Source organism: Coenobita brevimanus, chromosome 67 (assembly GCF_032717465.1).
Source record: "Coenobita brevimanus isolate Jiangsu-jjx chromosome 67, ASM3271746v2, whole genome shotgun sequence".
NCBI classification, from domain to species: domain Eukaryota; kingdom Metazoa; phylum Arthropoda; class Malacostraca; order Decapoda; family Coenobitidae; genus Coenobita; species Coenobita brevimanus.
In genome coordinates this window covers 27,484,005-27,499,372 of record NC_137020.1, presented here as the reverse complement: position 1 = coordinate 27,499,372, position 15,368 = coordinate 27,484,005, and the positions used below count along the sequence as shown (strand labels likewise).

The 15,368-nt window shown below is 42.9% G+C and overlaps 1 protein-coding gene across 1 annotated transcript in view; it reads left to right on the top strand.

Annotated features, from left to right (window-relative positions):
* The window catches only part of LOC145405591 (uncharacterized), a 59,803-nt gene that overhangs the window by 25,359 nt on the left and 19,076 nt on the right, over window positions 1–15,368 (top strand). The window contains exon 2 of the mRNA XM_080276915.1: window positions 15,035–15,282. Within this exon, the coding sequence (XP_080133041.1) occupies window positions 15,035–15,282 (248 nt within the window). The remainder of the gene's footprint in view (window positions 1–15,034; window positions 15,283–15,368) is intronic.

Sequence of the window (15,368 nt, the reverse complement as noted above, 5' to 3'; positions counted from 1 at the left end):
ACGGTGGGTATAAGGGCCGTAGCGGTGACATGCGACGGTGAGAAACGGGAGGCCTTAAGGAAAGGGCTGTTTCGTATATTACCAGAAACGCAGGCATAAAGTAAACAGCAATCTGGCTCCAAATTTGTCATGTAAAATATTTCTTTAATGTGTGGAGAATGAAGGAATGGGGGGGCAGAACGATCCATCTTTTTTTCTCTATCTGACGAAACTCTCTCTCTCTCTCTCTCTCTCTCTCTCTCTCTCTCTCTCCAGGGTAACCAAGGGGCAGTATTAAGTTTCTCAGATGACTTAGAGCCTGCAGGGGGCTTAGACGAGGAAGATGTAAGAGGGAGGAGGAGGAGGAGGAGGACGAGGAGGAGGAGGAGGAGGAGAGAATGTAGAAAAGTAGGAGTGACAAAACAGAAAGAAAGGAGAGGAGGAGGAATAAAAAAGAGTGAAGATGTGGATGGATAGAGAAAAACTATAATGAAGCGAGAAAAATATAAATGATGATGATGATGATGATGATGATGAGGATGAGGATGAGGAGGAGGAGGAGATGGAGGAGGGAGTGGGTGAAGAAGAGGAGGAGGAGGAGAAAAAAAAAAAAAAAGAGGCAAAGAAAAACCACATGGAAAAATTAAGCACGCACACACACACACACACACACACACACACACACACACACACACACACACACACACACAAAACCACAACTGTCTGTCTCTCTCTCAAATCCACTGCCATGAAAGATAAACGCGACGGGAACTTGCTATTCAAAACTCACAAACTCTCACGACACCAAGAAAAAGAGAGAGAGAGAGAGAGAGAGAGGTGGGAATTAGTGTGAGAAACAAGGATTATGAGTATGTGAGGGTATGAAGGAATATTAAGGGAGAGTGAGTATGAATAACATGGAGTATGAGCGGGTGAGTGGGAGCATCAGTAAGAGGAAGAATGAGTAATGAAGAGAGAGCATAACTAAGAATGAGTAAGAGGGGGTACAATGAGTGAGAGGGGGTACAATGAGTAAGAGGGGGTACAATGAGTGAGAGGGGGTACAATGAGTAAGAGGGGGTACAATGAGTGAGAGGGGGTACAATGAGTGAGAGGGGGTACAATGAGTGAGAGGGGGTACAATGAGTGAGAGGGGGTACAATGAGTGAGAGGGGGTACAATGAGTAAGAGGGGGTACAGACAACGAAAAAAAAAAGGTATAAAAAAAAAAAAAAAAAAAAAAATGCAAATAAAGGTAAGAATATATACAAATAGGTCAAGGTCAATATAATGCGTACCCTGTTAAAAAAAAAATCTTTAAAAAACATGGACCTTCATAACAGCCCTTTAAACCACGTGGGCCTTTACGCTGGCTCTTTAAACCAAGTGGTGTTGCTGGAGCGGGACGCCTTCACGTGGTGGTACCGATATAACCTGGTCCTCTACTGCCCTGCTTGATAAACGTCCCTCAACTCCCTCCCTATCTCCCGAAAGGCCGATGGTGGGCTGCAGGAGAGGGGCAACATCAGCCTGCAGTCCACCGGGTTCACAATCATATAAGAATGGGGCCAGAACATCAGTAACAACTACCACGATATCCAACCACGTGGTCCTTTAAAATAGTTATAATACCGTAAATCCAGAAGGCGTCCTATTTAGTTTACTCTTGCTGCTACCGGGCGATTTTATTCAACTACGGAGAGAGAGAGAGAGAGAGAGAGAGAGAGAGAGAGAGAGAGAGAGAGAGAGAGAGAGAAATCACCTGGGGTCACTGGGACACGCGAGTCATTACCGGGACAAAGGACCACGTGGTCTTAAATAACCTCAAATAATTCTCTGCTCACCTTTCTTCCTGCCAATTCGTCACTCTCCACGCGCTCCACGATCGTGAGAGACGCCAATCACACCCGCGGATAGTTGGGTTGTTAGTAATGACGGCTGAAACAACAATGAAATGACGGGGATTCTCCACAACACCTTGTCACAGTCACTAGCGAGGCATAAGTGAGAGGATGCGGGAGGTTGGCCAGGCGGCGTTATCACATCTTGTCGTAAGTCGCGTAATCCAACCATCTCTAACTATTATTTGATCGATTAATTACTCACTCTGATAACTGGGATACTCTACGGTGGTTAACAGTATAGAATTCAAGATATCAAGTGGTATTTAAGTTATTACATGCATAATTCACTGGGAATAGTTTGTGTACATTTGACAACGCCGTGGTCACGTGACTAGCGGCCGCCCTTCTCAAACCTCTTGTTGCCCCGTTTGATCTCATTTCCATAGTCACTCTAACAGTTCTTAAAACTTACTTCTGTACTCAGAATTTACTGTTTGTGACAATATTTCCTACTTCAATGACGTGCGGTGATATATATGCCGTACACCATTAAAAAGAGAAGAGTATGTAGGTGGTTCTGAGCAAATCCACGTCACCTCCGCGCACGGCAGGTGAGGAGGGGGGGACGCCAGAGTTGCCAAGTATCGCTTTCTTCACGCCATGAACAACACCGATGCTTATATCTTCACTCGGATCATGCAGTTAAGTAAAAAATGATTCAGATAACTGTTGTACGATGCGACAGAGAGCATTAGAAGGGCTTTGAGATGGTTTGGCCAAGCGAAAAGGTGGAGAATGAGAGGACGTCTAGGCCAGTGCATGTGGATGAGGTGGTGTTGCGGAGGGAGACGGGACGAGATGGAGGGTCGGGATGGAGAGGTGTACAGTGCCTTGAGATGGTTTGGCCAATCGGAGCGAGTGGAAAATGAGAGACTGCCCAGGAGAGTATATATGGGTGATGTGGTGGGACAGAGGGAGACCTAAGAAGGGACACAGCAACGGGGTGGAGAGGGACAGGGTGCCAAGGCCTAGGCTAGGTGTGAAGAGGCGGAGTTCGTGAACGGGTACCGTAACGACGGAGGAAGGGGTGACATGGAGACGATTCGTTTGTGGCCATCCCTTCCGGGATTATGGCGTCTGGATATACTATACAGATAGACAGACAGATGGATGGATGGAGAGTTATGATCTAGAGGTTAAGACTCATATAACATTTGGAAGTTAAGTTTGATACCGACTCGTAGACTGAACTAGAGAAACGATCGCCATGTGCACTGGAGGGACATTGGTGAAATCTCTCTCTCTCTCTCTCTCTGTTCAGAAAGACGGAAGCAAGATGAGAGGGGTGAGGGAAAGAAGGATGGAGGCAGAAAAAATAAAGAATAAAGGATGGGAAGAATGTAGAGGAAAGGAAGGATGGAAGAAGGGGGAAGGAAAGTAGAGGTCTCAAAAAGGAAGAATATGGATATGGCGATAAGACCAGGTGGGAAGGAGAGAGGGAAAGATGGAGGGAAAAAAAGAAGAATGAAAAGAGAGAGGAGGGAAGAAGGAAGGAAAGGAGGGAAAGAAAAAATAAGGAGTAGAGGAGGGAAGGAGGGAAGCAAGGAACGAAAGAGATAAGAAAAAACAAAAGAAAGGAGAGGAGGGAGGGAGGGAGAGATGAAGGAATGGAGGAGGGAGAGAAGGAGAGGGGGGGGAAAAGATGAAAGACGTTAAGAACGAATGAAGGACGGCTGAAATACTAGAAGGTGTAGTGAAGGAAGGAAGGAAGGAAGGAAGATGTAAAAAGGAAAGAAATCTGACAAAGGGAAGGAAAAAAAAAAAAGTTGGGAGGGAAGGCAATGAGATAGGAGGAGGAGGAGGAATTAGAAAGAGGAGGGGAGGGGAAAGTATAAGAAACAAGACGAAAAGAAAAGAATGGAACATAAAGAGTTGAAAGAAGTTGAATAAAGAAAAATGTAAAAATGAAAAAGGTTACAAACTGCGAGAAAATGTGAGAAAAAAGTGAGAGAGATAAACGAGACAGTGAAGAGAGTGACAGGTTGTAAAACAGGTAAAAATGACACATAAATAAAAAAAGGACACATGAGAGAGAGAGAGAGAGAGAGAGAGAGAGTGTGTGTGTGTGTGTGTGTGTGTGTGTGTGTGTGTGTGTGTGTGTGTGTGTGTGTGTGTGTGGTGAGAGGGTGAGAGAATATGGGGAGAAAAGGATGAAAGCAAAGAGAAAATAACAGGGAAAAGTAAGAAAAGAGGAGAGGAGGGTGAGGTAAAAAGAAAGTGAGACAATAGAGTGAAGAAAGAAAATGTGAGAAAAGTGCAAGAAGGAAGACAAAAGACAGAGGTGGAGAGATGAAAGTGGAGAGGGTGAGCGAATAAAGATGGGAAAGAAGGAAAAGAATATTAATATAAGAAAGCAAAAATATAAAGGACAAGAGTGAAGAGAGAAATGAGAGTGGAGAGAGTGAGAGAATAGAGAAAAGGAAGGAAACGAAGATGTGAGAGAAAAATGGAAAGAAGGAAATACAAGCGAGAGATGAGTGTGGAGAGAACAAGAAAAAAAAAAAGGGAGAAAAGGAAGGAAAAGAGAATGTGAAAGAAAAAGGAAGAGTGAAAATAAGGGAGAGAGATGAGAGTAAATTGGGTGAGAGAAGAAGGGGAAGAAAGAAGGAAGAAAAGGTGACAAAAGAAAGGAAGGAGAAAACTAAAAAAGGTGGAGGGAGTTGAATAAAGGAAGGAAAGAAGGAAGGAATAAGTGAGACAGGCAAGGAGGGAGGGAGGAAGTCTGAAGGAGGAAAGGAAGGAGGAGGAGCCCAATAAATAAGGATTAAGAGCAGACAAGACGAAAAGGATAGGGGAGAGGAAGAAATTAAGGAAAAGATAGGGTGGAGGAAAGAGGTGGGAGGAGAAAAGAATCTGGAGAAGATAATGGAGAGAGGAAGATGGAATGGATGACTTGGAAGGAAGGTGAGGAATTAAGTGACACTGGACAAGAGAAGAATACACTGGGAGGAGAGTATAGTCACCACCATCATCGTCACCAACATCATCATCAACAGTCTCTGGAGAAGGAGATAATGGAGAAAGGAAAATGGATGACTTGAAAGGAAGGAGATGAAAGACCACTGAAATTCTAGAAGAAAAGAATACACTGGGAAGAAAGTAATCATCTGCATCATTATCATCATCATCATCAGTTTGACTGTAGCATTTTCTCTTTCCACCATAGAACTACGTGAAATAAGCTGCAAAATACAAAAAAATCCAGGCGAAAAAAAAAAAAAAAAAAAAAAAAGTATAGTGGCCCGATACTAGACTACCCAATACGGGGATTCAAGACCAGTGACCGGTGGCTCTTCCCTGGGCGGCATAATGTGAGCAGCAAAATTGAACCCGCTCCCCAGATATAAATCCTTAAACACTTCCTCAGCTTTGAGCACCTTAACCTTCTAGAACACCAGGCGCCCACTTGCTGGCTGTATGATTACCACCGAACGTAGTAAATGGTTTCCTGGTCAGGCTTGTCACTCAAAGTAGATTCACATGAACACAGCACTACATCAAGTGAGTGGATGGAAAATACATCGGTTACTATTCCCTCAGTCTTTCGGTACACAGTATTTCTTTAGGATAGCACAACAAGGGAATGAAGCTATGGAGAAAAATAATTGAGGTCAAGAAAGAGAGATTGAGATGATGATAATTAGAGTGACCAATAAAGATACTAAGATATACAAAAAGAAAAGAAAAGAAAGAAAGAACAAGACAAAGAAAGAAAAAAAGAAAGACAGATAGATGAGGAAAAAAAAGGTCATTATTTCAGCAGTATGGAAGAAGAAAAAACATTAAACAGAAATGAATGGAAGAAGTAAGAAAAGATTAAGGAAGGGTGACATGAAGGAATGAGGGAGAAAAAGAATGATGTTGTTGGAGCCAAAAAAATTAAACGAGGGAAGGAGAAAATATTGCACAATGAAGGAAATGTGTGTGTGTGTGTGTGTGTGTGTGTGTATGAGAGAGAGAGAGAGAGAGAGAGAGAGAGACAGACAGAGAGAGAGAGAGAGACGAGGAAACGGAGAAGGGGAAAATCATGAAAGAAAACTTAATGACATTTGTGATAAAAGACGGGATAACGAAGGTAGTTGAGAGAGAGAGAGAGAGAGAGAGAGAGAGAGACGAGGCCCAGAAAGAGGAATATGACGAGGAAGAAGCGGAATATAAGGGGGAAAGGGTGAAGAAAAAGAGAGAGTAAGAGATGGAAAACGTAAGAAGAGGAGGACGAAGGAAGTTGTGAACAAGGAGAAAAACACATTACGAGAGTAGAAGCAGCAAAAACTGGACAATCCCTGAGAAAAGATACACTATTACATGGCAAGGAAGATTAGGGGGATGATGAGGACGAGGAAAGAAGAAAGAAAAAGACAGAGGGTAAGAGAAGGAGAAAGACGAGGGCGAAAGAGGGTAAGAGAAAGACGAAACGAAAGACAGCAAGAGAAGTAGAAAGACGAAGGCGAAAGAGGGTAAGAGGAGAAAGACGAAGATGAAAGAGGGTAAGAGAAGAAGACGAAGACGAAAGAGGGTAAGAGGAGGAGAAAGACGAAGACGACAGAGGGTAAGAAAAGGAGAAAGACGAAGACGACAGAGAATAATAGAGGGAGAAAGACGAAGACGAAATAGAGTAAAAGGAGGAGAAAGACGAAGACGAAAGAGGGTAAGTGAAGGAGAAAGACGAAGACGAAAGAAGGTAAGAGGAGGAGAAAGACGAAGACGAAAGAGGATAATAGAGGGAGACAGACGAAGACGAAATAGAGTAAAAGGAGGAGAAAGACGAAGACGAAAGAGGGTAAGAGAAGTAGAAAGACGAAGGCGAAAGAGGGTAAGAGGAGAAAGACGAAGATGAAAGAGGGTAAGAGAAAGAGAAAGACGAAGACGACAGAGGGTAAGAGAAAGAGAAGGACGAAGACGACAGGGGGTAAGAAAAGGAGAAAGACGAAGACGACAGAGAATAATAGAGGGAGAAAGACGAAGACGAATTAGAGTAAAAGGAGGAGAAAGACGAAGACGAAAGAGGGTAAGTGAAGGAGAAAGACGAAGACGAAAGAAGGTAAGAGAAAGAGAAAGACGAAGACGAAAGAGGATAATAGAGGGAGAAAGACGAAGACGAAATAGAGTAAAAGGAGGAGAAAGACGAAGACGAAAGAGGGTAAGAGGAGGAGAAAGACGAAGACGAAAAAGGGTAAGTGAAGGAGAATGACGAAGACGAAAGAGGGTAAGAGAAAGAGAAAGACGAAGACGAAAGAGGGTACGAGAAGGAGAAAGACGAAGACGAAAAAGGGTAAGAGAAAGAGAAAGACAAAGGCGAAAAGGGGTAAGAGAAAGAGAAGGACGAGGGCGAAAGAGGGTAAGAGGAGAAAGAAAGCGGATAAGAGGAGAAAGACGAAGACGAAAGATGATAAGAGAAAGAGAAAGACGAAGACGAAAGAGGGTAAGAGAAAGAGAAAGACAAAGACGAAAGGGGGTAAGAGAAAGACGAAGACGAAAGAGGGTAAGGAGAAAGACGAAGACGAAAGAGGGTAAGAGAAGGAGAAAGCAGAGGAAGACGAAGGAAGTTAAGATTAAAGAGAAAAACAAGTTACGTGACAGCAGATGCAAAAACCAGACAATCCCTAGGAACAAAGACAATATTACACAGCAGAAATTCTAGGAAGGTTGTCAGCATGCTGGGTAAGAAATACAATATCAATCAAATACTCTCACCTGGGATATACGGAAAACAGGTAAGAAAAGCTTGTTAATACCTACCACTTACGTAATTTAAAGGACACGTGTATCCATTTAACACCTATGAATCGATTGTCTTATTGATTTTATTCACGCATCTTCTGAGTATTTTATTGATCTGTGACGTCTCGCTGTGAAGGGGTAAATATATGTAGTAAGTCTAGTAGCCCCTTCAGTACGGTGATTTTTTCATTATGATACAGTGACAGCCAGATGATTTTATACAGCCTAGGTATAAGGCAGTAGTAGTAGTATAGTAGTATAGTCGCGGCGCACGACTCTGAGGTTGTCATTATCGTACCCTGGCAAACTACCATTCAAAAGTGCGTCCGATTTTGCATCATATTATACACGATTCAATAATGCACGAATATATTATACACGAATATTATTATACACGATATTATTATACACGAATATATTATACACGAATCACATGCGTCTCATATTATACACGAAATCAGACGCACTGTTGAGGGGAAGGTTGCCAGGGCACGATAATAACAACCTCAGAGTCGAACGCCGCGACTATGGTAGTAGTAGTAGTAGTAGTAGTAGAAGAAAAAGTACTAACTGTAGTAGTAGTTGCAACTTCACACTCGACAGAATATGAACTCACTGAACTGCAAGCTTGAGATACCCTTCTCCTGCAGTCAAAAAGCCTCCTTTCGGGAGATAGGGAAGGAGCTGAGGGACGTTTACATAACCAGGCGGCCGAGGCAACCCATTATATCAGTGCCACCGCGAAAAGGCATCCCTCCCCATCTCCAACACCTCTCGTAGGAGAGAGAGAGAGAGAGAGAGAGAGAGAGAGAGAGAGAGAGAGAGAGAGAGAGAGAGAGAGAGAGAAATAAAACCAAATTTCCATAACAGAGCACAAGGATGCCTCACAATAAGATAAACGCCAGCCGACAGAGAAAGCAAACTGGCGGTCACCTAAACATTAGTCCTGACACAGTATTTCCATGAGAGACAAAGTCGCCAAGAAAAAGCTTTAGAATGACAACAAACTCAATGACGAGGATCCGTAAAAGACAAACTTGGACGACGCTGTTACCAATTTTAGAACCATGCCGCAGCTAAACTCTGGGACAAACAAATGCTCCGTTGTTGCAGAAATGTTGCACTAAATACACCACAGAGCAGAGTAATGCAGGCTCATACATCCACATTCCCTCTCTCAGCTGTCGTGTATAATGGTTGACAAAAGCAAACCTAAATTACCACAACCAGGCTCGGGTAATTACTATGCATTGTACAGTAAAGTAAATAAATAATAAAAGAATCGCTAACTTCACCGCACGTATCATTCCCAAACATGGAAGATGCATTGTGGTATATTTGATGTGTGTGTGTGTGTGTGTGTGTGTGTGTGTGTGTGTGTGTGTGTGTGTGTGTGTGTGTGTGTGTGTGTGTGTGTGTGTGTGTGTGTGTGTGTTCTGAGGCACTAAGTTAATGGGTTCTTGTGTGTCCTACAAAACTCGCTCATGTTCACATCCATCGTATCACTGGTCTCTCTCTCTCTCTCTCTCTCTCTCTCTGACTGTACATCTTCCCTTGTTACTCGTACACAGCACTGGCAAGCTAGCACTCAAGGGGAGAAAGACTGGAGTACTAATCAATCTCTAGCCTAACTCTTGGTCCTCAGGTAATGGATTGTCTAGTCTATGGCCCAGGGTCTTTAGATCAGTCTGTCTACCTATCTAATTATTTCTCCATTCATCCATCCACCCATTTATCCTGCCTATCTATTTATCTGTCTGTCTCTCTGTCTATCGGTTTATGTCTCTCTGTCTGCCTACCAACCTACCTGTATCTATCAATCTATCTATCTATCTACCTACCTATCTGCCTATCTATCTACTTTTTTTATCTACTTATACACGTTTCACCAAGTTCAGCCAAAGTCAGCAGTTCCCTTACACTGTTTCAGAGCTGAGGCAAAATCTATGGAAATTTTGTTACACTAATCAAGAACAATACAGAATAATGAAAATGAAGAAGGAACCCGAGAAATCAATAAAGGAGGTCAAAATATGCAAAAAAACAACAAGTCCATAAAGAATTCAATAAGTCAATAAGGTTTTCATAATCAATAAAGATGGTAGTCAAAAAGTCAAAAATGGTTCTCAAAAAACGGAAATCACGAAGCTACTAAAGGAACAAACAGGAATTCAATAAAGTAGGAAGTCAAAAAGGAGTTCAAGAAGTCAATAAAGATTACCAAGAAGTCAAGGAAGTAAGGCAATCAATGTAGGTGGTAAAGAAGTCAAAAGAGTTATTAAAGGACTCAAGAAGTTACTAAAGAATCAAGAAGTCAATCAAGGAAGTCAAGAAGTCAATAAAGGAGGTCAAGAAGTCAATAAATGAAGTCAAAGTCAATAAAGATAGGCAAGAAGTCAATAAAGGAGGTCAAGAAGTTAATAAATAAAGCCAAGAAGTCAACAATGGAGGTCAAGAAGTCAATAAAGGAAACCAAGAAGTCAACAAAGGAGGTCAAGAAGTCCACAATGGAGGTCAAGAAGTCAATAAAGGAAGTCAAAAAGTCAATAAATGAAGTCAAAGTCAATAAAGGTGTCAATAAAGTCAAGAAATTAATAAACGATATGAAGAAGGCAATAAAGACGGAACTGGCAGGCCGTTTGGATGAAGAATAAAGGATGGCGCTTCAAGACATTCCTCTAAAAACCTCCCATTTATCACCTGAACGAATGTGTGTGTGTGTGTGTGTGTGTGTGTGTGTGTGTGTGTGTGTGTGTGTGTGTGTGTGTGTGTGTGTGTGTGTGTGTGTGTGTGTGTGTTAATGACAATATGAGCCTCCTGTCCAATGTTTCTTCCTTACATTAGCATACGTGTACGTAAATGTGTGTGGGGTTTATGTAATGTGCACATAAGACGAGAGAGAGAGAGAGAGAGAGAGAGAGAGAGAGAGAGAGAGAGAGTGTGTGTGTGTGTGTGTGTGTGTGTGTGTGTGTGTGTGTGTGTGTGTGTATTTTCAAACTCTACTTCCATTCCTGCATATACGGTATATGCCGGTGTATTTAGAGGGTTAAATTGAGTATGTATATGAATAAATGTGTATGGGTCCACTTGTATAATCAAAGGATATGTATAATCATGTGTAAGTAAATGAGTGTATGTATAAGTGTTTGTAGGTATAGGTTTATTTGTATGTATGAGTGCTTATACATGCATGAGTAAGGGTGTATTCTCGTGTGTATATCTGAGCTTAAACGTATAAATGTGTGTGTGTGTGTGTGTGTGTGTGTGTGTAGAAACGCTGTAAAACAAACAGGAGTAATTAGACTTACCCGCCTGCCTGCCTCTCTCTCCCTCTCCCCCCCCCCTCTCTCTCTCTCTCTTTCTCTCTCTCTCACACACACACACACACACGACGCACATTATCATCGTCTCTTTCTGCAACTCACACTTTTTCTTCTCTCCATTTCCTCTCATTTTTCTCTCACTAATTCCTTTCCTCCTCCCTTTAACTTTCTCCCTCTTTCCACCTCTTTCTCTCCCTGCCTCCTCCTTCCTCCCTCTATTTTGGGTCCCTCCTTGATTCTACTTTCTCTCTCTCTCTCTCTCTCTCTCTCTCTCTCTCTCTCTCTCTCTCTCTCTCTCTCTCTCTCTCTCTCCATACCTTCCTTCCTCCCTTCCTTCTCCATCACCTCCTTCCTTCCTTCCCTCTCTATCTATTCCTTCCTTCCCCCCTGTCAATCTCTTTCTTCCTTCCTTCCCTCTCTCCCTTTTCATTCCTCCCTCGTTATTTGCTTCTTTCCTCCTCCCACTTTCCTCTCTCCCTCTCCCTCTTTCCTCCAGCTCTCCCTCCTGCCTCCTCCTTCTCTCCTTAGGCCAGGCCAAGACGAAAATTCACTCTGACTGGAGAAAATTAAAAGTTCTTAAGCAAGGAACGCCGAGCTTCTCTCCCCCTCCCTCCACTCTCTCCCCTTCTCCTTCCCTCCCTCTCTCCCCTTTTCCTGCCCTCCCTCTCTCCCCTTTTCCTTCCCTCCCTCTCTCCCTTTTTCTTTCCTTCCCTCTCTCCCTTTTTCCTTCCCTCCCTCTCTCCCTTCTTCCTTCCCTCCCCCTCTCCCTTTTTCCTTCCTTCCACTCACTTCCTCTTTCCTTCTACCCTACTCCACCCCTCTCCCAATTCTCACCCATTGCCTTCCCTCCCTTCCTTCCTTTCTCCTCTCTCCATCCCTCCATCTACCCCTTCCCTCCCTCCTCTCTTCCTCCCTCCTTCAACCCTTTTTCTTTCTCCCTTCTATCTTCCTTACCTATTCTTATTTCCATTTTCTCTTTCCATTTTTCTTCTTCACAGATACTTATTCTCTCTTTCAATGCCGGTATCTATTCAGTCATCTATTCACCCTATCCATTCTTCAGTCTATTTAGCAACTCTCTCTCTCTCTCTCTCTCTCACACACACACACACACACACACACACACACACACACACACACAGACACACACACACGCGCGCCGCCTTACCAACACACCCCGCGCCTCCCACCTTAACTCTTTATTCTGTCCACATTTTCTTCGATTAAATCACTCTTCACAAGACTGACCATTTTTTATAAGTAGCTTCTGTTACGTAAGACCAAAGGGACTGTCGATACCCTGAAGTCTCTCTCTCTCTCTCTCTCTCTGATTTTTATTGAGTCTGCCCCCCTCTCTAATTTTGTCTCTCTACTGAAGATTTCACCTGATACTTCAATACTGATGTTGTCCTCTCTCTCTCTCTCTCTCTCTCTCTCACAAATGTTCGTAAATTTTGCACTTTCTGCCTGACCTATTTCAAGCGTGTCAATATCAACATTTACGACACCTGGAAAAGCTAAATATATCTGTGGCAGAATTTTCAGTATTCAAAATAAGAAGATATCAAAGAAAACCCATATCATTTATTACTGTGAAAAATCATCATCATCATCATCATCACCATCATCATCATCATCATCGTCGTCGCCATCATCGTCATTATCATCATCGTGGTGAGGGTGATCATGACGACGACAACGATGATGATGATGATGATAAATATAAATGAAAAGGAGAAAAAAATATGAAAAGATATACTTATTAAAAAAAAATCATGATAAAAAGACACATATAACAGTAGTGTCATGGTAACTTTACAAACACGAGAGAGAGAGAGAGAGAGAGAGAGAGAGAGAGAGAGAGAGAGAGAGGGAGGGAGGGGGGAGGTCACTGACACGACAAGAGACAGGCAGAGAAAGATCGTTAGAGTTAACCATTAGTTAATTAAAAGGAAAAAAAACACTAAACAATTCATCTTCCCACAACACTCCATCCTCCCTCACACACACACACACACACACACACACACACACACACACACACACACACACACACACAGCACTGAGACTTTCACATATCTCCCTTATGGTGAAACGTTTGTATAATTTTATCACGTTCCCTAAATTCTTTCATGTATGTAAGAATTATACGACACATCTACTCTCCACACACACACACACACACACACACACACACACACACACACACACACACAAAACGTCGATCAAAACTCTACCCCGCTCTCACTTCACGAGCGCGGGTGTAAATGCGTCACAGGACAGGATGTGTGAAGAAGACAGAATATAACAAGAAGGAACACAGACAGGCCACACTTACGGTCTAATTGCTGTACTTTTGACCCTTCCTTTTGCCCTTGATCTTTGATTGGCTGCTCTCTAAATCGAAAGGCTTCTCTCTTGCCTCACACCTTCTCGATCTCCGGTTCTCGAGATCAAATCTACCCTTGTCTTACCCTTAACCCTTCCACGAAAGATGGTCTAAATCGGATGCAAATAATCTAATATAACCACAGATGTTCCAAAAATGGCCTTCAATAATTTGGGGTTTATATTTCTCTTTTCGATTAAAGGCATAAGCATACGATTCTCTCTCTCTCTCTCTCTCTCTCTCTCTCTCTCTCTCTCTCTCTCTCTCTCTCTCTCTCCTCTGCTCTGTTCTTACTTTCAGCAAATTAAAATCGTCTGGTATAAGAAGGAATAAAGTGCTTGAGCTGTACTGACCATGAAAGGGTTGACTGGTATTTTCGTCGACTACAACTTTTTCAAAGTCATTTATTTTGTTCATTACACCTTACTGTCCATTCCTGTGATCTATAAATCCTTCCAATATGGCCATACTCTGCATCAACAGCGTACACAAGGATATTAACCAGCCACATCCAACAATAAATCGCTAAGGAAGATGTGTTAGGGACATTCCTTAACCAACTAGAATATGAACCAATGTCTTAGCTATGATGTCTCTTTATGTCATTCTGGCTATCTCAATTCTATTTCGTCCTCTAATTTATGTTCTTCCAGCCGGGGATCGATCAAGCTTTCGGTCACCAGTCCACTTCTATACCACTCGACCACCATCTCCCCCTATCTGTACCTGCATAAAGCAATAATAAGTCCACTCCACAACCAGGCATTTTCCTCAGATGGAGAGTGACAGCCAAAATTAACCCTTGCCCATGCCGGCGATGTACGAATGGAGGAGTGTCTGAAGGAAGAATGATGCACGGGAAAGTCTTGCCATGGCTTCCCTCTCTGCCTCCCTTAAAGCATTTGCTCTTCTAACTTATGCTCTTATACCGAACAGTCCTTAGTCCATTCCTAACTCTGGTAAACCTGACGAACAATGTAACTCTTATGAAATGCCACAAATTATGCATGATTCATATAATTCAATTTTTCGCAATGTAACTTATGTAACCTTTACGTAACTCCTTAACTTTATATCCAAAACTCCACCATACATTACCAAGTCTCCCTCCCTCCCTCGCTCTCTCGGTGACAGAGGACGCTCTCTCTCTCTCTCTCTCTCTCTCTCTCTCTCTCTCGGCAACAGAGGACGCCTTTTGTGGTGCCCTGCTTTTCGTGTATTATTTTTCTAGTGCTACGACTGGACCACCTCGTTGGGACTTTAAGGTCTGTTAGGTCTATGTACTGTATCTATGTAACTCACTTTCTTCACGACCATGATATCCTTTCACCTTCACCATCCTTGCCCCTCACCATCAGTCACCTAACAAATCAATCAATATACATAACAAACCATCCATCAACCTATCAATCCATCCATTTCAAACTCGAAACCTTTCCACCCCGCAATCACCTCAATAACTATCTTCCTATCTACCTACCTACCTACCTATCTATCTATCTATCCATCCATCCATCCATCCATCTATCTATCCGTCTATCTATCTACCTATCCACAGAGACAGCAAGGGCAGGCATGGATTTAGGTGTCTTCCGCAACGAAGATGGAGTCACCTCACCGGGGGTAATGGAGTTATTTATCTATCAACTAGTACATCTATCTATCCACCCCTCTATCTATCTATCCATCCATTTATCTATCTATCTATCTATCCACAGAGGCGGTGAGGGCAGGCATGGGTTTGGGCGACTTCCGGAACAAGACGGTGGAAATCACATCCCTGGGAGTACCTGATTCTCCCAGGGTAGGGCAAGACGTGGCTCTCACCTGTCGCTTCAAACTCGGGGGATCCAACCATCGCCTCTACACCGTCAACTGGTGGAGGGGAAAGGACCAGTTCTACACATACAAGGGCGACACTGCTGAACCCAAGCATGCGTATACTTTTGATGGTATACAAGTGAAGGTGGGTGGAAACAGGATGATATAGGTAGACATATAGAAAGACTGATAGAAATGGGTATACAGAAAAAAGAAGTTCTATACATAGCC